The sequence below is a fragment of the Schistocerca gregaria genome, chromosome 3 (genome assembly GCF_023897955.1).
Source record: "Schistocerca gregaria isolate iqSchGreg1 chromosome 3, iqSchGreg1.2, whole genome shotgun sequence".
NCBI classification, from domain to species: domain Eukaryota; kingdom Metazoa; phylum Arthropoda; class Insecta; order Orthoptera; family Acrididae; genus Schistocerca; species Schistocerca gregaria.
Window position 1 is genome coordinate 248,665,541 of NC_064922.1, and position 23,071 is coordinate 248,688,611.

Sequence of the window (23,071 nt, forward strand, 5' to 3'; positions counted from 1 at the left end):
AGCACACTCTTACATTAAAGGCTTAACAGTACAAGTAAACTGAGCGAGGTGGCACAGTGGTAAGGCACTGGACTCGCGCAGTGGTAAGGCACTGGACTCGCATTCGGGAGGACGACGGTTCAATCCCGCGTCCGGACATCCTGATTTAGGTTTTCCGTGATTTCCCTAAATCACTGCAGGCAAATGCCAGGATGGTTATGCCAGGATGGTTCCTCTGAAAGGGCACGGTCGACTTCCTTCCCCATCCTTCCGCACACCGATGAGACCGATGACCACGCTGTCTGGTCTCCTTCCCCAAAAACAACCAACAACCAGTACAAGTAAAGAATTAAAATTATAGACTGTATACAAGGTGGTCCATTGATAGTGACTGGGCCAAATATCTCACGAAATAAGCATCAAACAAAAAAACTACAAAGAACGAAACTCATCTAGCTTGAAGGGAGAAACCAGATGGCGCTATGGTTGGCCCGCTAGATGGCACTGCCATAGGTCAAACAGATATCAACTGCATTTTTAAAAAATAGGAACCCCCATTTTTTATTACATGTTTGTGTAGTACGTAAATAAATATGAATGTTTTTGTTGGACCACTTTTTTCGCTTTGTGATAGATGGCACTGTAATAGTCACAAATGTATAAGTACGTGGTATCATGTACCATTTTGCCAGTGTGGATGGTATTTGTATCATTACCCATTTTAAAATGGACCTTTTACCAATTGCGGAAAAGGTCGATATCTTGTTGATGTATGGCTATTGTGATCAAAATGCCTAACAGGCATGCGCCATTTATGCTGCTTGGTATCCTGGATGACATCATCCAAGTGTCTGGACCGTTCGCCAGATAGTTACGTTATTTAAGGAAACAGGAAGTGTTCAGCTACATGTGAAATGTCAACCACAACCTGCAACAAATGGTAATTCCCAAGTAGGTATTTTAGCTGCTGTCGCAGCTAATCTGCACATCAGTAGCAGACAAATTGCGTGAAAATCGTGAATCTCAAAAACATCAGTGTTGAGAGTGCTACATCAACATAAATTGCACCCGTACCATATTTCTGTACATCATAATTGCATGGTGATGACTTTAAACGTCGTGTACACTTCTGCCACTGGGCACGAGAGAAATTATGGGACGATGACAGATTTTTTGCACGCATTCTATTTAGCGACAAAGTGTCATTCACCAACAACCATAACGTAAACCGGCATAATATGCACTATTGGGCGACAGAAAGTCCACGATGGCTGCGACAAGTGGAACATCAGCGACCCTGGCGGGTTAATGTCTGGTGCGGCATTGTGGGAGGAAGGATCCCCATTTTATCGGTGGCAATCTAAATGGTGTAATGTATGCTGATTTCCTATGTAATGTTCTACCGATGTTACTACAAGATGTTTCACTTCATGACAGAATGCCGATGTACTTCGAACATGATGGATGTCCGGCACATAGCTCGCGTGCGGTTGAAGTGATATTGAATACCATATTTCATGACAGGTGGATTGGTTGTCGAAGCACCATACCATGGCCCGCACGTTCACTGGATTTGGCATCTCCGGATTTCTTTCTGTGGGGAAAGTTTAAGGATATTTGCTACCGTGATCCACCGACAACATACGTTAGCCCATTGTCAATGCATGTGCAAATATTACGGAAGGCGAACTACTCGCTTTTGAGAGGAATGTCATTACACGTATTGTCAAATGCATTAAGGTTTGACGGAAATCATTTTGAGCTAAATTAATGTGGTATTTACAGGTAATCATTTGTAACAGCATGTGTTCTCAGAAATGATAAGTTCACAAAGGTACATGTATCACGTTGGAACAACAGAAATAATATATTCAAACGTACATATGTTCTGTATTTTAATTTAAAAAACCTACCTGTTACCAACTGTTTGTCTAAAATTGTGAGCCATATGTTTGTGACTATTACAGCACCATCTGTAACAAAGCGAAAAAAGTTATCCAACTAAAACATTCATATTTCTTTACGTACTACACGAATATGCAATAAAAAATGGGGGTTCCTATTTTAAAAAAACACAGTTGATATACGTTTGACCTATGGCAGCGCCATCTAGTGGGCCAACCATAGTACCTTTGTAGTTTTTTTGTTTGACGCTTAATTCGTGAGATATTTGGCCCGGTCACGATCAATGTACCACCCTGTATATGTATTGAGAAGATGTAACTCATGACACACTGAGAAAATGTGACTCATGATGCGCGAAGTATTCAGACTATTTTGTCCAGTATTTGAGAATTACAGCTTTTAGCAACTTTCAATAACCTTTAGACAGAATTTCAAACCTTTTCTGACTCCGCCTCCCTACACACACACACACACACACACACACACACACACACACACACACACACACACACACTAAAAGTAAAAAAAGTTTGTCCCTCATGCATTTTCAGTGTTAGTGCAGTAAAATGTCAGTACCAGACCTGCACATTTTGTACAGCATTCTCATATACCACTGAACATACCTGCAAAATTGTATCATTGTACGGCACATATTTCTGGAGATTTGATGTCATAAAATGGGTTGTACATGCATAACTTCAAATATTTAACACATTAATTCATTTGCAAAGTAATCGGATGTTTGAAGCTGTTTTGTACATTGCAGTTCGCCTCTCTAAAGAATCCGGGATGGGTTATTGGTTAAATACTAACTCATCTATTTACCATGGTGTATTTGTTACTAACCTAAAGTGTTTATTTTGTTTCCACTTATTTACTTAAAACTTCGCTGTTGTATGGGTATATAAACAGGCCTATTATGAGGAAAAGCTGCCTGAATTTGGTGCATGGTGGTTTTAATTTATTTTCATTTATCTCAGTCTCTGTGGAAGGAACCGTTCTGCTTTATACCTAACTGTCATTATTTATTCAGTACTTCTGTAGTTTTCCCAGTTTTTAATGTGTAACCTTACTTTCTTAACACGAGAAATAACTCTATTTGTAATTTACTTTCTTAGGTGTTTCTTGTCACTTATAGCTTTTTTCACGTCTGTAAAATATTTGTCCATGTGATAAATGCCAGTAGCCCCATGGCATGTGATCCACATTAAGCCATAAGTTCTCTTCTAACTGGTTGAAGAGGAAGGAAAGGGCACATCACATCTGATAAGATGATGCCTATATTCAAGCCGGTATATGATGATCTCTGACAACTGCAGTGGGCTGGGTGCAGCAGCATCACATGCCTAAGTCTGACTATCACATTACATAATTTTTTAAATGTCACGATAGCAGCATCTCAGTGTTGCTAGAGTTCCATGTAAGTGTTTCTTGTTTTCAATCAGTGCTAAGAACATACTGTTGGAGAGGTTTGCGTGTGTTTATTACGCGGATTCTGTAACTGAGTTTCTTGTCATTTATTGAAATAGGGGCTACTTTTAGTGCAGTAAAGACTAAGTTTGGAATATGCTTTGTGCTTTAAGATCCATCACGCTGCTTTATATTCAGATTACTTGCTTACTTTGAAGGGATAGGGCAGCGGTTTGTCCTTTGATTGCAGCCAGTAACATAATTGACAGAGCAACGAAAGCTCGAATTGCAGTACAGTCACATGCCTTCGAGTAATGTTGGACCATTTGCTGTGGCACCTTGTTAGTAAGAGTGGTCTGCCTCATTGAGTGATTGTATTCTCACCGAGATAAGGCAGTTGCATTGTTACCTTTGTCTCAGTATCAACGATTCTTCATTCACTAGACCTAAATTTACAGTACTTATATTTCTATCAGTTCTGTGCGACTTTATTTAATAATACTTGTGCGGATATCAAATAGGTTACAACGCAGTAAAAAGTTTGTACGTATAGTGAATAGCCTTTCCAAACAGAGCAAAAATACCTCTAAAATGACAAAATACAAGCATGTGATGTTGACAATCCACCAAAAACTGGACATCATAGGAAGATTGGAAAAAGGTGAGAACCGAAACAATATTATGAGTAAATGTAATATTGCATCTTCAACTACATATGACATTGAAAAACAAAGATAACAGCTAGAAAAATTTGTGTCGCAATCTGCTCGAGTTAAAAGTCTAGATGTTAGGCAAACCGTAAAAAACGAAAGTTAGAAACTGTAGACAAAGTTTTGTATAAGCGGTTCAGTACTAAAAACAGCGGAGGGAAAGCCAATAACAGAACCTATGTTAACTGAAAAAGCCCAGTTTTTTTCACAAGGAATTAAATCTTGTCTACAGTAGTTTTTTTGTTCTCAGCAGGGTGGCTCGTAATTTTAAAATTTGTAATGACATCTATAAACTACTCTGAAGAGTCAAAGAAACTGGTATACCTGCCTAATATCATGTACGGCTCTCGTGAGCATGTGGAAGTGCCACAAAACGATGTGGCATGTACTCAACCAATGTCTGAAGTAGTGCTAGAGGGTATTGACCCCATGAATCCTGCTGGGCTATCCATAAAACTGTAAGAGTATGGGAGTTTGGTGATCTCTTCTGCACAGCAGATTGCAAGGCATCCTACATATGCTCAATAATGGTCGTGCCTGGGGAGTTTGGTGTCCAACAGAAGTGTTTAAACTCAGAAGAGTGCTCCTGGAGCCACTCTGTAGCAATTCTGGATGTGTGGAGTGTCGCATTGTCTTGCTAGAATTCCCCAAGTCCATCAGAATGCACAATTGACGTTAATGGATGCAGGTGATCAGACAGGATGCTTATGTACATGTCACCTGTCAGAGTCGTATCTAGATGTATCGGGGTCCCATATCACTCCAAGTGCACATGCCCACACAGAGCCTCCACCAGCTTGAACAGTCCCCTGCTGACATGCAGGGTTCATGAGGTTTTCTCCATACCCGTATATATCCATCCGCATGATAAAATTTGAAACGAGACTTGTCCAACCAGGCAACATGTTTCCAGTTATCAACAGTCCAATGTCCGAGTTGACTGACCCAGGCGAGGTGTAAAGCTTTGTGTCATGCAGTCATCAAGGGTACACGAGTGGGCCTTCGGCTTCGAAAGCCCACATTGATGTTTCATTGAATGGTTCACATGCTGTCACTTGTCGATGGCCAAGCATTGAAATCTGCAGCAATTTGTGGAAGAGTTTACGTCTGTCACATTTCATGAATCTCTTCATTTGTCGTTGATACTGTTCTTTTAGAATCTTTTTCCGGCCTCAGTGATGTCTAAGATTCAACGTTTTACCGGATTCCTGATATTCACGGTACACCTGTAAAATGGTCATACAGGAAAATCCCCACTTCATTGCTACCTCGGAGATGCTGTGTCCGATCGCTCATGTGCCGACTATAACACCCATTCAGACTCACTTAAATCTTGATAAACTGCCGTTTTAGCAGCAGCAAATGAATGATCTTAACAACTGCGCCAGACACTCATTGTCTTATATAGGCATTCGTGACCGTAGTACCATATTATGCCAGCTGCAGAGTGGAAATCTCATTCTGGAAACATCCCCCAAGCTGTGGGTAAGCCATGTTTCCACAATATCCTTCCTTTCAGGAGTGCTAGTTCTGTAAGGTTCGCAGGAGAGCTTCTGTAAAGTTTGGAAGGTAGGAGACAAGGTACTGGCAGAAGTGAAGCTGAGAAGACGGTGCGTGAGTCGTGCTTGGGTAGCTCAGTTGGTAGACCACTTGCCCGCGAAAGGGAAAGGTCCCAAATTCGAGTCTTGGTCCGGCACACAGTTTTAATCTGCCAGGAAGTTTCATATCAGCGCACTTTCTGTTGCAGGGTGAAAATCTCATTCTGGAAACTCTGGAGAGGTCCTGCAACATTATTCTGGTAGCACAACCTGGTACTACAAGTACAGAATGCACAGCATCACATTTCCAATTTGTTTTGGGTCCCCCTTTATATGCCAGTTATTTACAATGTACAGACTGATGCCTGGGTAAAATCAGAGTTGTTTAGACTGGTTGTTTCACCACTTTGTTACAACTGTGAAAATAAATAAATAAAAATTCGAAAGATAGGATGACCTACAAATCATAAGGCAGTTCTCATCATTGACAGTTGCCGAATTCACCCTCCAGAATCAAAGCGTCTGTCAGAAAAAATTTTTCACTTATGTTCCTGCCAAAGTAATGTCACTGATCGACCCATGGACCGAGGGGTCACACAAAATTTCAAGTGCTGAGCAGAGGAATGTTTGTACAAAAGTTGCTAAGCTCGCACTGCAGTGCCAGTGTCCAACACAGTTTTAACTTTGAAGACACTCTTTTCTTGGCTGCAGTTGCTTGGGCCTTCGTGAAAATTACAACATTGTGCAGGGTCTGGAGGAAAATGTGGCTCAAGCTCGTCGAAGGAGCAGAGGTGGAAAGAAATGTAAATGACAAGGAGTCAACAGCTGATCACTCTGAAATTGTACAAGTGATAAATTCTGTGTCCAGTAATGAACTGAGTGCAGTGTCAGCAGAAGAAGTTGGCGATGGAACAACATTGACAGAATTTAGCTATCGAAGAAGACCTGACAGATAATGTGATATTATGAAGTGTTATAAACCCACAGGAAGCACCAGAAACTGAAAATGATGAAGAAGAAACACCTACAATTTGCATCTCTTGGGCTGAGGCTTCAGAAGCCTTAAACACTTTTGTGGAATTCACTGAGAGCAGCCAACAATACAGTGCCTGAAGTTATGAATCTGCAGATCATACAAACTAATTTTTATCAAAAGAGAGGTAAATCCAAGGAACACGGTACCATTTCTACAAAGTTCCAGAGACCTCAGGAGAAAATTTCAGATAAACTATTGGTCGTAGTTGACGGTTTTACATATTCCACATCTTCAAAGGTGTCAGATGTGTGTGTTATTCCTAAAGATAGTAATTACAATTAGATTGCTCCAAATTCTTGATTACAATTTTCATTAACCCTCAGGGAGCTCACGGTTCTTTTGCTAGTGTGTGTGTGTGTGTGTGTGTGGCGCCCCCAGAGCTTTGAGCTATTGCAGCCCATTCATCCTTCATGGGCCTCCTGTCCTGCCCTCGCTCCTTCCCCATTGCCCCTCCTTCTCCTCTCAGTGTTCTTACTTACATCGACCTGCCTATCCACCTGGCTTCCTGCATTCCTTGCAGTTTTGTTCCCCTTGCCTTTTTTCTTTCATCCTTCCTTTTTGGTACTTTTGGTCCCCCTTTGGGGTTGGACTTCCCCTTCTAAATTTTCTCTCCATAGTGTGAACCATTTGGGGAAGAACTCCCTCTCTCACATGTACAGCATAGATTCCTCTAACCCTTCCTTCCCCCCTCCACCTCACTAGGTTACCAGCACATGTAGCCAGTCCAAGTGGTGGGGCTGTTACATACCCATCTGGTACCTGAGCTTTTGCCTCCCCAGTGGTTGCTTGTGTTCCCAGAGCAAAAGAACTAGTGGCAATGGCCACCATTCCAGATGGCCTGTGCTGTGGCTGGGTGGCATCCATGAGGAGAGCCCCTGATCGGAGTAGGTTTTATAAGAGCAGATGCTTTGTATCTAAAATGTACAAGATCAAAAAATATGGCCATTCTTTTATGACTGTCTCTTCAGTTGGTAATGGATCAGTGAATGCTGCTTATTATGACTCTGCAGACTCCCTTCCATGGCTACACACTGGGAGGGGGCCAGACTCTCTCTGGGGTGAAACTCTTTTTCCCACTACCTGGTCGGTACTAGGATGGACAGGGACACATTCACCACCACGAAGCTGTTAGTTTTTGTGGAAAATATCAAAGGCAATTTTGGTGAAGTGGAGTCTCTCAATAAGAAGCAGTCAGCTTCCCTGTTGATCAAAAATTCTGCTGGCGAATCTGCAGCTCTTTGTACTTGTGATCATGTTGCCAATGTCCCAGTATCCAGTATGTCTCACCAGTCTTTAAATATGGTCCAAAGTGTCATTTTTCATAGGAACCTCATCCTTCAAACTAATGAGGAACTACAGGCTAGTCTGGAATGACAGGGCGTTCATTTTGTCTGGCATTTGCAGAAAGGTTGCAAGGACAATCACAGTGGCCTTTATTCTGGCTTTTGGGGGAGATACCCTCCCAGAGAAGGTCAAGCTTATGTGTTATTGGTATGATGTGATGCTATATGTCCCACCACCCATGAGGTGCTTTCATTGCTTGCATTTCGGGCATGTCTTCCCAATGTACAGCAGTCCTTCTGTGTGGTGACTGTGGACACACACTCCATGGAGAGAGACCCTGTGTTCCACCACCTGTGCGTGTTAATTGTCATGACCATCACTCTCCCTGCTTACCAGATTTCTCGGATAATAAGAAACAAAAGAAGATACTTACACTATTAGTTACTGGATTGTTTATCTTACACCAAGGCTTGTCACAAATTTGACCAGTGATAGGGCCCCTTCCCACAACCCATCCCCCCAGCATCTTTCAAGCCAGAGACCTGCTCCACAAATCGGTCATAGGACACACAGTCTGTGCACCCCAAGGTCACTTGCTCTCTTTCGATGTCGGGTCTTGCAGAACCCTGCTTTCTCTCTGTGCCCTACCCTTCTTAACTCAAGAAGAAGAAGAAGTAGAAAAGTCCCAGGACAGCAATCTCCCCCCCCCCCCCCCCTCCACACACACCTCTGCAAGTACCCCCAGAGGTGCCATCTCCCCCTCGCAACATGGGCCTGATCTCATATTTATGGATGTCATCCTGTCCTCGATGGTGACCCAGGGGCATCATTGGATCCAGCCCATTCAGTTGCAGTCCCTTATTGCCTTGAATCCTTTTGTGGGTTCCGTGCTTTGGCAGAATCAAGTCAGCCATTTGAATGCGTTCAATGGCATGTGCGCATTGGTCCCTATGGTAATACATGGATCGCACTTCGTACCCCATTGGGAGTTGCCACCCAGGTCCACCTGGACTCTGCGGTCACAGTTTGCAGTCTCTATCTCCCTCCTGACAGGCCACCTACATCTGCTGCCCTTAGTGCCCTCCTTCAGTAACTCCCCCTTCCCTTCCTTCTCCTTGGGAATTTTAAAGTCTATTACCCTTTGTGGAGTAGTGCTTTCTCATCTAGCCAGGGGCTCCTCTTTGAAAAAATTTCTTGCCGACCATGACCTGTGTCGTCTTATGGTGTTTCCCCTACTAATTTTAGTCTGCATATGGCTCGTTTGGGTCCTTGAATCTCAGGACCTTTTATCTCCTTACTAGTGTGGCTTTTGGGAAGGACAGTCTCCAATTAATCATTTGATTTGATTTCACACCACAGTTCAGCAGGCTTTTTCTCAGCACTACCATCTCGTAGCTTTTTTCGATCTTCGTAAGCCCTACGATGCAGCATGGACCATCACATCCTCTTTATGGTCTATGAGTGGGGTCTACGGGCCCCCCTCTGGATTTTTATTTTCCGGTTCCTGTCCCACCAGTCATTCAGAGTTCATGTTGGCACTGTTTCTTAACTGTCCATGGGCCCTGCGGGGCTCTATATTAAATGTCCTTCTTTTTCTTGTGGACTTGTGGCCTCTGCCAGACTGTTGGTCACCTCTCCTACCTATGTGGATGATTTCTGTATTTGGGCTAGCTCCCACTTGGTGGCCTCTGTGAAATGGCAACTCCAGGGTGCCATCCAGCACTCTTTTCATGTGCAAACTCTCGCACAGTTTTTGATTCTCTCCCCATAAGTCAAGAGTGGTGTATTTCTGTTGCTGTACTACAGTGTATCCTAATTTGGAGCTTTACCATAACGCCCAATATCTTGACTGATCCTCCCCAGTTCTGTTCCTTGTCTTTTCTTTTTGAAAACAACTTACTGGGTGCCCCATATCCAACATCTGAAGGTTGGCTGTTTTCACAAACTTAATGTTCTTCACTTCCTTGCCACATCTCTTGGGGTGCAGATCGTTCAGCCCTTCTCCGCCTTTACTAGGCATTAGTTCTGTCTTCTCTGGACTATGTTTGTCAAGTTTATGGATCAGCTGCCCCTTCCACCCTGCTGTTTGTGGACCCAGTTCATCATCATGGTATCCATTTAGCCACTGTTGCCTTTTGCACTACCCTTTCGACAGTCTTCTGGTTGACACTGGAACTTCCCCTGCTCACCCCTCCTATTTTATTCTTTTTGTAGATTCGGGTTGTCGCTGCCTGCCTTTGGGCGGGTTTATCACGTGGGCTCCACTTCACTACTCTCCACTGTGACTTTCATCTCCCTTCCTTGTCCCCCTCCCCATATTCTCTCCCGACCACACCCCCTTTAGTTAGTTCCTTGGCCCCGGAATCAGATGGACCTCTTCCAAGGTCTGAAATCCTCCACCACTCCAATGGTGTTCCATTGTTTTTTACACTGATGGCTCTTCTGTTGGCATGGAGCACCATCTCTTGTCTGCCGTATGTGGGGTGTTTACTTCGGAATTGATGGCCATCTATTGGCCTTCTGCTTCATTAAACAGTCCTCATTCACCCGAATCCCCCTGCGGGTTCGGGGTTTAGAATAGGCCCGCGGTATTCCTGCCTGTCGTAACAGGCGACTAAAAGGAGTCCCTCCCCCTCAAGGGGGTAGTTAGCACCTGCATCCGGAGACGGGCGGTTCCACGGCCTATATTTGCGGTCATTTTGGTTTTTCACTTCTTCTGGTTTCTTCCTTTCCTTGTTCTTCTCCATCTCACTGTCTTACGTACTCTTCTCCTTGCCTTCTCTGGTCTCCAACTCGGCGTTTGAGACAATCTGTCCTTTCTCTCCCTCTCTCCCTTCTTTTTCCTCTTCTTCCTTCCTCCCAGTGCATGCCTGAAGGCCGACCCATGCATTCGCACGCGTAGCCGGTGACGGGGTAACGCGTAATTCCCCGCCCTGGGTAGACAAGTAAGGCACGCATGTACCCCCTGGTAAAGGCCAGGCCCAGGGAGGGGTGATTGCCTGAGCTGACACCTTCCGACCATGCTGATTGGTCCCTCCGTCCGTTTCTCGGGAGGTGTGACCTGAGGTGTAAACATTCACCTAAGGCGGGAGTGCCCTCTGAGAGGGTCCTCACAAGGAAGGAGCGCGCTATCAGAGACGCTGGTAATCATGGGGGATTCCTCCACAATGGATTTCTCTTCTTCTTCTTCTCTCTCGACTTCTGACAAAAAACGGAAACTTGACCAGGCACCAGTGACAAAAGTACTACTGCCTGCCCCACAGTTCGACGTAGTTTCTCGATCTGAGGATGGAAAGGATTTTTCCTCTGTCAACCCTTTCGTTATCCAGAAGGGCGTAGATGCCATAGCCGGATCTGTCAAGTCTTGTACCAGGTTGCGTAACGGTACCTTGTTACTAGAAACTGAGAGCGCCTTTCAGGCACAAACACTGCTTCGGTTCACACTCCTGTACACGTTCCCTGTCCAAGTGGAGGCTCACCGCACTTTGAATTCATTTTGTGGTGTGGTATATACTAGATCACTCGACGGATTGACTGACGAGGAGATTCAGTCTTTCCTCACTGAGCAGGGTGTGACGGCTGTCCATAGGGTCATGAAAAAGGTCAAAAATGACATCAAAGTGGGCTACGAGGTTACATCTGTTCGCCCCTATGTCCTGACCCCTACGCGCTGCTACCAGTGTCAGCATTTTAATCACACTCGGCAGTCTTGTTCCAATGCTGATAAATGTGTCACTTGTGGCAGGGATGCCCATGAGGATGACTGTCCACCTCCGTCTCCTCTTTGTGTGAACTGTCAGGGTGACCATGCAGCGTCCTCCCGCGACTGTCCCACCTACAAGGAAGAACACTGTTTACAGGAAATTCAGGTCAAAGAGAAAGTGTCCTCCTCAGCTGCTCACAAGCTATTTGCTAGTAGGAAGTCCACGCTGCTCTCAGCAGGGAAATACAGTACTGTCCTCGCCTCTCCTCGGAGTACCAGGGAGGTGGCGACGTAGACATGCGATCTGACCTTCAGCACTATGGTCGTCCGTTCGGCCAGTGCTAAGATTGCCCGGTCGACGTCTCTTCTTCCTCCTATCACCCCTCAGACACAAGCACCTTCATCAGCTTCTGCCAAGACAAAGACCCAGAAGTCAGATGCATGAGCCTTCAAAAAGGAACCGTCCCGTGCAGACTTTCTACGTACCTAGAACTCCCAGCCATCGACAGGTACTTCCACTAAACAACCTTCCAAGAAGGCTCATAGGAAGCACAGTTCTCCTCCGCCATGGCGCATTTCTTCTCCTGCGCCACCCAGCAGTTGCCGCCCCAGGCCGTCATCCGTTTCGCCTGGCCACACCGCTGGTAGCCGAACATCTGGCCGTTCACCGGCGAAGGAAGCTCTCCCTCCTTGCCATCTTCACAAGATGGCTGATGAACCTATTGAACCAATGGACAATGACAATGACAGTGCTCGCTCGAAGCCAGGGCCTCAGCGGCCTTCGAGGTGACCCCTTCTTGCTTCTACTTTTTCTTTTTCTTCTCGCGATGGCACTTATTCACTGGAAAATTCACAGCATTCACTCCGAGACGACTTAAAGTTGCTGCTCCGCTTGCACCATCCGCTCGTCTTAGCCCTCCAGGAAACGAAGCTACACTCATGCGATCAAATTTCCTTGGCACACTACACCTCTGTGCGTTTTGACCTACCCCTGTGGCAGGTATTCCGGCTCATGGAGTGCTTATGTTGCTGGTCCGGGATGATATTTACTACGATCCCATCACATTACACACCGGCCTGCAGGCAGTTGCCGTCCGAATTACTCTCCCCACTTATACATTTTCCATTTGTACCATTTACCCTCCATCGTCGTCTGCTGTTACCAGGGCAGACATGATGCAACTTATTGCTCAGCTACCTGCACCATTTTTGTTAACTGGAGATTTCAATGCCCACCATCCCCTTTGGGGCTCTCCATCATCCTGCTCGAGGGGCTCCCTGTTAGCAGACCTTTTCAACCAAATCAATCTTGTCTGCCTCAATACTGGCGCCCCCACTTTTCTTTCGGACACAACACACACCTATTACCATTTAGACCTCTCTATATGTACTACCCAACTTGCACACCGGTTTGGGTGGTATGCAATTTCTGATACATATTCAAGCGACCACTTTCCGTGTGCTATCCATCTCCTGCATCATACCCCCGTCTCCGTGCTCAACTAGTTGCAACATCTCCAAAGCAGACGGGGGGGGCTCTTCTTTTCCAGGGCGACCTTTCAGGATCAAACCTTCACAAGCTGCGATAGTCAGGTCGCACACCTCACGGAAGTCATTCTCACTGCTACTCAATATACCATCCCTCACACTACTTCTTCTCCACGTCGCGTACCGGTCCCCTGATGGACCGCAGCATGTAGAGACGCTTTACGTGCTCGTCGACATGCTTATGTACCTTTAAACACCACCCTACAGTGGCGAATTGTATCAATTATAAACGATTATGTGCGCAGTGTCGTCGTATTATTAAAGAAAGCAAGAAAGCCAGCTGGGCTGCTTTCACAAGCACCTTCGACAGTTTACTCCTTCTTCTGTTGTCTGGGGTAGCCTGCGCCGGCTATGTGGCACTAAGGTCCACTCACAGTTCCTGGCTTGACGGTCGCGAATGACGTCCTTGTGGCCCCTGAGGAAGTCTCCAATGCCTTCGGCTGCTTTTACGCAGAGGTTTCGAGCTCCGCTCATTACCACACTGCCTTCCTCCCCCGAAAACAGGCACAGGAGGCTAGGCCACCTAACTTCCACTCCTCAAATCGTGAAAGTTATAATGCCCCATTCACCATGTGGGAACTCGAAAATGCACTTGCCCGGTCACAGTCCTCCGCTCTAGAGCCTGATTCTATTCATATTCAGATGCTGAAGAACCTTTCTCCTGCGGGTAAAGGTTTTCTTCTTCGTACTTACAATCGCATCTGGATTGAGGGTCATGTTCCCGCATGCTGGCGCAAGTCTATTGTTGTCCCGATCCCTAAGCCGGGGAAGGACAAGCACTTGCCTTCCATTTAACGACCCATCTCGCTTACCAGCAGTGTCTGTAAGGTGATGGAGCGAATGGTTTGGCTGCTCGAATCTCGACACCTACTTACCAGGCGCCGCTTTTCTGTTGACCATCTGGTTACCTTGTCGACCTTCATTATGAATAACTTCTTGCAGAAGCACCTGACCGCAGCTGTTTTCTTTGATTTGGAGAAGGCTTACGACACCTGTTGGAGGGCGGGCATTCTCCGCACCATGCATACATGGGGCCTTTGCGGTCGCCTCCCTCTTTTTATTCGTTCCTTTTTAATGGATCGACAGTTCAGGGTACGTGTGGGTTCTGTCCTGTCAGACATCTTTCACCAGGAGAATGGGGTGCCACAGGTCTCAGTTTTGAGCGTCGCTCTCTTCACCATAGCGATCAATCCAATAATGGATTGCCTCCCAGCTGATGTATCAGGCTCCTTTTTCGTGGATGATTTTACCATCTATTGCAGCGCGCAGAGTACATGTTTCCTGGAGCGCTGTCTTCAGCGTTCTCTTGACCGTCTTTACTCCTGGAGTGTCACCAATGGCTTCCATTTTTCTGCTGAGAAGACGGTCTGTATTAACTTCTGGCACTACAAAAAGTTTCTCCCACTGTCCTTAAGACTCGGTCCCGTTACTCTCCCGTTCATGGAGACAACAAAATTTTTACGTCTTACATTTGACAGGATACTTAGCTGGTCTCCACGTGTCATATTTGGCTGTCCGTTGTACACGTTCTCTAAATGTCCTCCGTGTACTCAGTGGTATGTCGTGGGGAGCGGATCGAACCATCCTACTTCGCTTATATCGGTCAATCGTCCACTCCAAGCTGGATTATGGGAGCTTCGTATACTCCTCTGCACGGCCATCCATCTTACGCCGCCTCAACTCCATACAACATCGGGGTTTACGTCTTGCGATCGGAGCGTTTTATACCAGTCCCGTCGAGAGTCTTCATGCTGAAGACGGTGAATTGCCACTCACCTACCAACGCGATATGCTGCTTTGTCGGTATGCCTGTCGGCTACTGTCAATGCCCAATCACCCATCTTAACGTTCCTATTTTGACGACTCTCTCGACCGTCAATACGGGTTGTATGTTTCTGCCCTGCTACCCCCAGGTATTCGCTTTCATCGCCTCCTCCGACACCTTGATTTTTCACTCCCTGCAACCTTTAGAGTGGGCGAGAGCCACACGCCACCTTGGCTCCAGGCTCAGGTTCGCTTTCACCTTGACCTCAGCTCGCTCCCAAAGGAGGTTACCCCCGGTTCGGTATATCACTCCTGTTTTGTCGAACTTCATTCAAAGTCCATTAATATGACCTTCATTTATACAGATGGCTTTGAGACCAATGACGGGGTCGGGGCACAAAGTTTCAAATACCGGCTCCATGGCCATTGTTCGGTCTTCACAGCTGAGCTCTTTGCCCTCTACCAGGCTGTTCTTTACATCTGCCGCCACCGACATTCTGCTTATGTCATCTGCTTCGATTCCCTGAGTGCCATCCAGAGCCTCAGTGATCCATATCCGGTTCACCCTTTCGTGCACTGGATCCAACACTCTCTTCAGCAGCTGGTGGACGACAGTTCTCCTGTTAGCTTTATGTGGGTTCCTGGCCATCTTGGTATCCCTGGGAACGAAGCTGCAGATGCCACGGCCAAGGCTGTGGTCCTCCAGCCTCGGGCAGCTTCTTGTTGTGTCCCTTCATCAGATTGTAGCAGGGTCATTAGTCGGTGCATTTTATCGCTGTGGCATGCCGATTGGGCTGCACTTACGGACAACAAGCTTCGGGCCTTGAAACCTCTTCCCACGGCTTGGACATCCTCCTCACGCCCTTCTCGGCAGGAGGAGGTCATTTTGGCCCGGTTACGAATTGGACGCTGCCGGTTCAGCCATCGCCATCTGCTGACGGCTGCGCTGGCGCCGTTCTGCCCATGTGGGCAATTGCTGACGGTCCGCCACATTTTAACGTCCTGTCCAGAGTTTAATACACTGCGTCCTGATCTTGGCCTGCCATGTACTCTGGATGCCATTTTAGCGGATGACCCAGGAGCAGCTGCTCACGTTCTTCGTTTTATCAACTTGACAAATGTCTAAGGACATTTGATGATGCTCTTTTTTTTTTAAACCTCTGCCTGTCTGTCTTTTATAGTATTGTCCCTTTTAGTTGCTGTTTTAACCTTGTGCCTCGCGGTGCATTCCTAACATAGTCTGGGCGCTAATGACCATTGTAGTTGTGCGCCCTAAAACTGCTGGTCTTTGCCATCCATCTACAACTTTCTTGCTGACCTTAGTGATGCTGGTTGTTCAATTGATTTCCATTGGGTTCCTGGCCACATATATATCCCGGGTATTGAACTTGTTGATCTTCCAACTGGGGGGATGGCCGTCTACCCCAGTTCTCGATGATTCCTCCAGGGGCAGATTTTCTGCTGTACATCAAATCTCTTTTTGCTCAATCATGTGGCAACTCTTGGGGAACTACCCCCCATCTAATAAACTTCACACCGTCAAGGAGTTTCCCACCATGTGGCGTTCTTTCCTCTGCCTCTCCCAGCGGGAATCTATCATCCTCTCCCGTCTTTGCATAGGCCATATAGATATTTTACTCTACAGTGAGCGCCTCCCCACTCCTCCCTCTTTGTAAGTGCAGGGTTCCTCTCACAGTGATCCATATTTTGCTGGACTGCCCCCACCTTTTGGCAACTTGCAGTAAATGTACCCTCCTACCATTATCACGATACAACAGGGCCAACACCAGGGAAAGATGATGTTAAAAGACGATCTTTGCATGGTTGTGTCTTGGTTATGTGTGTCCTCGGCTTTCTTTGCAAAAGTGTCTTGTCTTCTCAGGGAACAAGTTTTTGAATATTCCTCTGGAATTTCACTCCTTCAGTTAGTGTGGGCATTGGTTATGGAGATCTTGACTTTGCCTCCATACCATCTAGGTCCTCCCTGCCTTTTCCCATCATCCGTGCGTTTCTGGGGCACCCTTGCTCTCCTCATTTCCATCCAACCCCTCCTGTTCTTTCCTCTTCCTGCTACCTGATGTCCATTTCCCCCTCTTCATTTGCACATTGTCCATTCTCCTTGACTGGACTGTGCTGTTTGTGTTATCCCTCCCTTGATTTCTGCCATCCTACATCATGGGACCGATGACCTCACAGCTTGGTCTTTCTCCCAAATCAACCAACCAGTTTTCATTGATTAGCTTGTTCTTGATATTTTCAAATCAGTGGCACTTATTTTATTTTGTTACTGGTGTACCAAAAATTATTTTTGTATATTGAACTTTTCTAACACTTTGAGCCTTAAACCTAGTTTAATAAACAGTACAGTAATCTGCTTTTAATTGAATTTTGTGTTTACAGAAAAGTAATACATACTTTTAATTTTTTGATACTTTAATCTCACCTGTTGTGTTTAATAAATAAAAGTTACATGTTTGGTATGTTAAAACTATAGGTTTTGCTTATATCCCTTTTCTTAAATCAAGTTTTTAAAATGATGATAATTCAGCACCGATAGATCCCCGAGCTTGCCGGATAGTGGTCTGATTGTGTATGCATATTACCTTAGGAAAGAGTACACTACATATAAAATCTTGATAGTTTCACTGTCAGAAAGTAATTTGTTTACTACGGGCAGTGCGACAAGCCTTTCTATTGTTTTAAGAAAAATTGGCATCAATCCAGAGAATATAACATGGATGGATGAAACATGGGTTTGCGTGCATCTGCAAGATCAGACTAATAGACAGATGACACATCACATAACAATGAGTGTGCCTAAAGGAAAGGGTAGATGACTTATTATTGATAAAAAGGTTTCTAATTAGGATTTTGTGCCTGGTACTAAGTTCCTTTTTCAGTCAAAATAAAATAAAAACTATATTACCATGAAGAAGTTACTGAGGATACATTTAAAGAATGGTTCATTACTCGCTTGCTACCATATCTGGTAGTGTTTTTTGTAATATATAATGCTCCATACTGTTCTGTTTTTGTTAAATAAGGCCTAACTTGTTCACAAGGGAGGAGAAAATTTTGGGTTGGTTGAAGGAAAACAGTAAAGATACACACCACAGAAAACACCGTATGCAAAGATACAAACCACAGAAAACACCATATGCAATTGATTCATTAATGCAGAACATGTGCTACTTCAATGATACTAAACTTATCTGAGATTAAAGTAAAGGACATGTCACAGAATGAAATAAAACATCTACACTACGGGGCATGGAGAGACGTGAACAAGGCTGTCACACAAATAACCCAAGATAAAGGGAAGAAGATTGGGAACCAATGTAGAATGAGATCAAGAGATCAAATATCAAATGAAGAAGGAGGCATAAGAGAAAAATCAGTACTGAGAATAGTAGTTTCTCAGATGATGAAGACAACAGTGAAGATTGGTGAAGTCAGTGCAGTTGTAACAGAAATGACAATCTGATTAAGACAATTGTGATGTTGACATTCTCTCGTCGTTGGTTACTTCATATGTACCTTTCATGTCTTTGTGTTTCCTTGTGAATGTAAAAAGTGTGTGTGTGTGTGTGTGTGTGTGTGTGTGTGTGTGTGTGTGTGTGTGTGTGTGTGTTTATATATCATGACCATTAACAGCCATTGTTTTGACACCACCATCATGCGAACAGTATTTCCCCTATGTATTTCACATATTTGCAGTATCATTCGCGGTGGTCGTGCGGTTCTAGCGCTGCAGTCCGGAACCGCGGGACTACTACGGTCGCAGGTTCGAATCCTGCGTCGGGCATGGATGTGTGTGATGTCCTTAGGTTAGTTAACTTTAAGTAGTCCTAAGTTCTAGGGGACTGATGGCCTAAGATGTTAAGTCCCATAGTGCTCAGAGCCATTTTTGCAGTATCATTCCCAGTTCTCAGAAGTAAAAGATTGGGAGTGTATACAGAATTCCTTATATTTGTGGTATATGAACTTCACTGATATATTGTGCTCTCCATAATGCATTTAGATTGTGCTAATACTATGGCATTTAGATTGCAATTAGAAGACAAAAACTGGATGACATTGAGGCCTTCACTTAGAGCAAACAAGCCAATAGCAAATAACTTCTTGACAGGTTTATTTATATGAACCACTTCTAATAATTTGTTGTGGGAGGAAATGTATATGTTGCAGGCACTCAGCCGTCCACACTCTCATATCAAACATTGGGGAGTTTCTGGAAATTGTTTCTTATTGTAAGGTGTGTTATAAATTCGAGTAAGTAAAGACTCAAAAGTCTTAAATTGCTCACACACGTATATTCCACAGCGCCCTGTGCAAGATACCATCAGCTTGCCTAGTAGTTATTGCACAAGACATCAGAAAAACAATCACTTTGCCAGTCACAGCCAGCACAGACCTTTAATACAGGCAGTTGAGATTGAAAGCTGGCAATACCAGTGCTAGCTTTCAGGATATTCTTATGCTGATTCGACAATAGTGAAGCATTTCAGTGAAGTTTGAGGACAGATTTACCTTACTGTACATAGATGATAAGCCAGTCATTCAGCTAACATAAGCCTTTTTCTCCCTGACCCAATATTATGTTCACTTGTGTGTTCATTTATCACAGCAGCTGTTACAGAAGTATTATATTGCTTTTCTTGTCCTAATCATATTACGAAACAAAAAATAGTTTCAGTAATGCATTTCACTTAACTGGTAAAGCATCCACAGTACTGAGTGGCGTTAACTAATCCTTTTTACATGTTGTGATGCCAAGTTCCCCCTCCCCAGCAGTGGTTGAAGTTAAAATCTTGTTCACAGTATGCCTACAACTGGAAAAGTAAAATAAAACTCGGCATGTTATATTGGTCCCATGTGTTAAGCAGCCATTGTTCGTGTGTCTGTTTTAATTTACTTTTCTTTACCTTAGGATAATCAAATTCATTCTGAATAGATATTTCTTTCCAAACCTTTGTTACACATGCAGCTACAGAACAGGAAGTCGTTGACCATTCTTTTTAGGAACATGCAGTTGATGACTTCATTTTTACTCAGATACAATGTTGCCTTCTATTACAATAGAACAATAACTACAGTATTTCTTGTCTTTTGTTTTCAGGGATATCAGTGCCCTCCAGCACGAAGACTTTATCAATTATAGCCAAACTGGGGTGTTATGGTCTTCTACTGACAGAACACTCGAGAGCAGACATTTTTCAGTCGGTTATGTTGAATATCAACTCAGATGACTTGCATTTTGCTCTTCAGACCAATTCTTAATATACCAGTTGAATATAAATTGGCTATTGATATTATAAAAAAGAAAATGGAAGGTTATGTTGTAAATTTTCTGTGAAATTTTATTTTTTGATAACATTAGTTTTACTGTTTTATATCATTTATTACTGTCCTAAAATAAAGTTGCATTTTGCTGGAGATATCCTAGCAATTATATTAATTTGGGTATGTCATTCTGGAGCCATTCATTTTTATCCTTGATGTCCTCACTGCTAGCATAATGCCTTCCTTTGGTTGTTTTATTTGTGTTTGACTAAAGAAAAATGTTATTAAATCATGCAGCCAGGAAAGATTGTCCAACACTTACTTGTTCACTGACAAAACATCCCTCACAGATTGGGTATTATGAGCTAATGGAAGTGACATGCACTTTTAGCAAAAGTGTAAGCACTGGTAATCCATGCGGAACCATGTCAACTCAAAAGCACTTTCCAAATCAGAAATCAGTATAAACAGTGTCCAGGGGAAACACATGTATGTCAGAAACATCCCCAGCACTGAAATGAAATGACCCTAGGAACCTGGCAAGTACCATGTGAAAGAGTACATTTAACCACTGTGAAGAAATTCAGCCTTGCATTGTTCACCTGTAAAGAATGATGGCAGACTTACAGGTACGCATCCATTGTGTGTAGACATACGAGGTGATTACTCTCACATGTGTAACCAACAATTTGCATTTTAAGAGTTGTTTTGTAGGTGTCCTCACTGTGTGCAACAAAGTTAGCGATTTTGTCACCTTCGTTTATTTTCAAACATGTCAGTGCACTGATAACCTCACTGCTGAGCATCCATAAAGTTGAAACCCATCCACAGATGTGCCGCCACCCCCCACCACGCTCACGCAGAACTTGCATTTTTAAGCAATCATTGTTATATACCAATAATAAAACAGTTCATCCATTTATGTGACTTCTATGTGTATAGTGTTCAAAGGGATGTACCTGTGTCCAATATAATCACTGTGACTGGAAAGATACTAATGTGCAGTAGTAGTTTTGTACAATATTGTAAAATGTTTGTTCTGGATGCACATTGTTGCTATTATCATCTAGCACTAAATCAGTGAGTGAGTTCAAGCTTGTAAAATGTTTCTAACAAGAGAAATGGACCAGGGTTTTGTTTTACAAATAAAGCAATAGAAGACTTAATAAATTGTGGTGATTTGTATACCTGCAGAGAAGTGATGTGTATCCTTGGTATACTGACGAATGAAACTCGTGAATGAAAACTATAAAGTAAGATATTGTAAGTAAGGGCACAGATATTGTGCAGGGTCATTTTGCATGTGGAGAATCATGCTGAGGGTCAATACTCATCTTCAGGGTGGGACAGTAATCGCAGTAACTTCACAGGAGGGAATACCTGTTCGGATGCAAAAAATATAACTTCTGGTGATTCATGACCTGATTTGTAGAGGTACAGAAGTCCTAAGAGGATATATCTAGAAACTTTTGATAATGAAGTATACCCTGTGTTAGAAAATAAATGAAAATTTTTTTCATGAAATAAAGGAAAGGCTACTCTCTCAGCTATAGCAGATGGACATGTGGAGCAAAGATTTAAGATACAGATATGGGTGTCTGTGTGGGTTGGATGTGTGAATGTGGCACGAGCTGGAAAGCTAGTACGAATACTGTTTTATGTTGTGTTTCTTTCCTCCACACATCAGTCTGCTATTGGTTAGTTGTTGTCTTTCCTTTATTTTGTGTGTTGTTCCATCCAGGAATTTCCTTTATTGTTGTGAAAGGTTCTTTCAGTATTCATTCGATGTTTCGTGTGTGAGCTCTACAACTGAACGTTTGTATAGACAAGAGGTTTTCTTATAATTTTTGTGATGCTGTATTCTTGAAGAGTCAGATAGATGGGCTGTGAATTCAACATTGACTTCTTATGTTATTTAATGGAACTTTAAAATTGTTGTATAGCTCCTCTAAACAATATTATAAGTGCAGTTGGCTACAAGTCCAGCACGGTAAAGATCATTAAACAATATTGAAGAAACTACATTAAATAATACAACATCCAAATTCAAAGGAACATCTCATTTGCAGTGCCTAGTGCATAACACCATCAAATTATAGCTGGAAGTGTCAAAACTCAAACTGCATGACAAATTTATGGATACCACAAAGAGTGATAAAAAGCAGCAGCATATATAAAAAGTAATAAGAATGATATTCTTATATTCTCGAAAATATTAGAGGAGAATAAACTATTTTACATGAAGAATTGTCATGAAACTGTACTGTTGCTCTTAGCAACCAGATAAATACCCGACTGACAAAAGGAAGTGCACATGCACTGAAAGGCAAATATTGCGAAGAAATATGTTGTTATTGACATATTATTAAGGGTTTTGGCATTATAACATAGAAAGATTTTTTTGAAGACTTCAAAACCAAAGCTTAACGGCCATGTGCTTTGATGGACGATGACTGACTGTGATGAGTAAATGGCACCTACACCATTAAGATAGTGCATTGCAATCAAAATTCTGATAACTGTGTGTTGCACTGCAGAGCGGGTTGACTTTACTTACTCCAGAAAAACTTCTATATTATTTTACTATTATTTTTATTTATTTTAAATTTTATGTCTTACCTAATATTGTGTGGTGAGAGTCAACAGTTGATTTTTTGTAGTGATTTCTTAAACTAGTGTTAGTAATTGTCACATATTATAGAAGTGCTCAAGTATCACTACTTTTACTGTATGCTACTATTAACAATAAAAACTGAAGAAATCTTATGAGCTATTTCTAATCTAAATGCTGAAGTGGGACAGTAAAGTATTGATATAAATGGTAAATTAGGTACAACAAATGATAAGACAGAACGAACCAATCTTGACTTAAATGCCCAGAGTATTAGGTCTGAAAAAGTCTTGCTGAGGC

The 23,071-nt window shown here is 43.4% G+C and overlaps 1 protein-coding gene and 1 long non-coding RNA gene across 2 annotated transcripts in view; one reads left to right on the forward strand and one right to left on the reverse strand.

Moving 5' to 3' along the window:
• Positions 1 to 1,954, reverse strand: part of LOC126356055 (uncharacterized) — a 58,602-nt gene extending 56,648 nt beyond the window's left edge. The window contains exon 1 of the long non-coding RNA XR_007565569.1: positions 1,893 to 1,954. This is a non-coding gene — a long non-coding RNA (uncharacterized LOC126356055). The remainder of the gene's footprint in view (positions 1 to 1,892) is intronic.
• The window catches only part of LOC126356054 (origin recognition complex subunit 1-like), a 128,885-nt gene extending 108,537 nt beyond the window's left edge, over positions 1 to 20,348 (forward strand). Inside the window, exon 10 of the mRNA XM_050006748.1 lies at positions 19,997 to 20,348. Within this exon, the coding sequence (XP_049862705.1) occupies positions 19,997 to 20,157 (161 nt within the window). The 3' untranslated portion in view covers positions 20,158 to 20,348. The remainder of the gene's footprint in view (positions 1 to 19,996) is intronic.
• Positions 20,349 to 23,071: the final 2,723 nt, after the last annotated feature.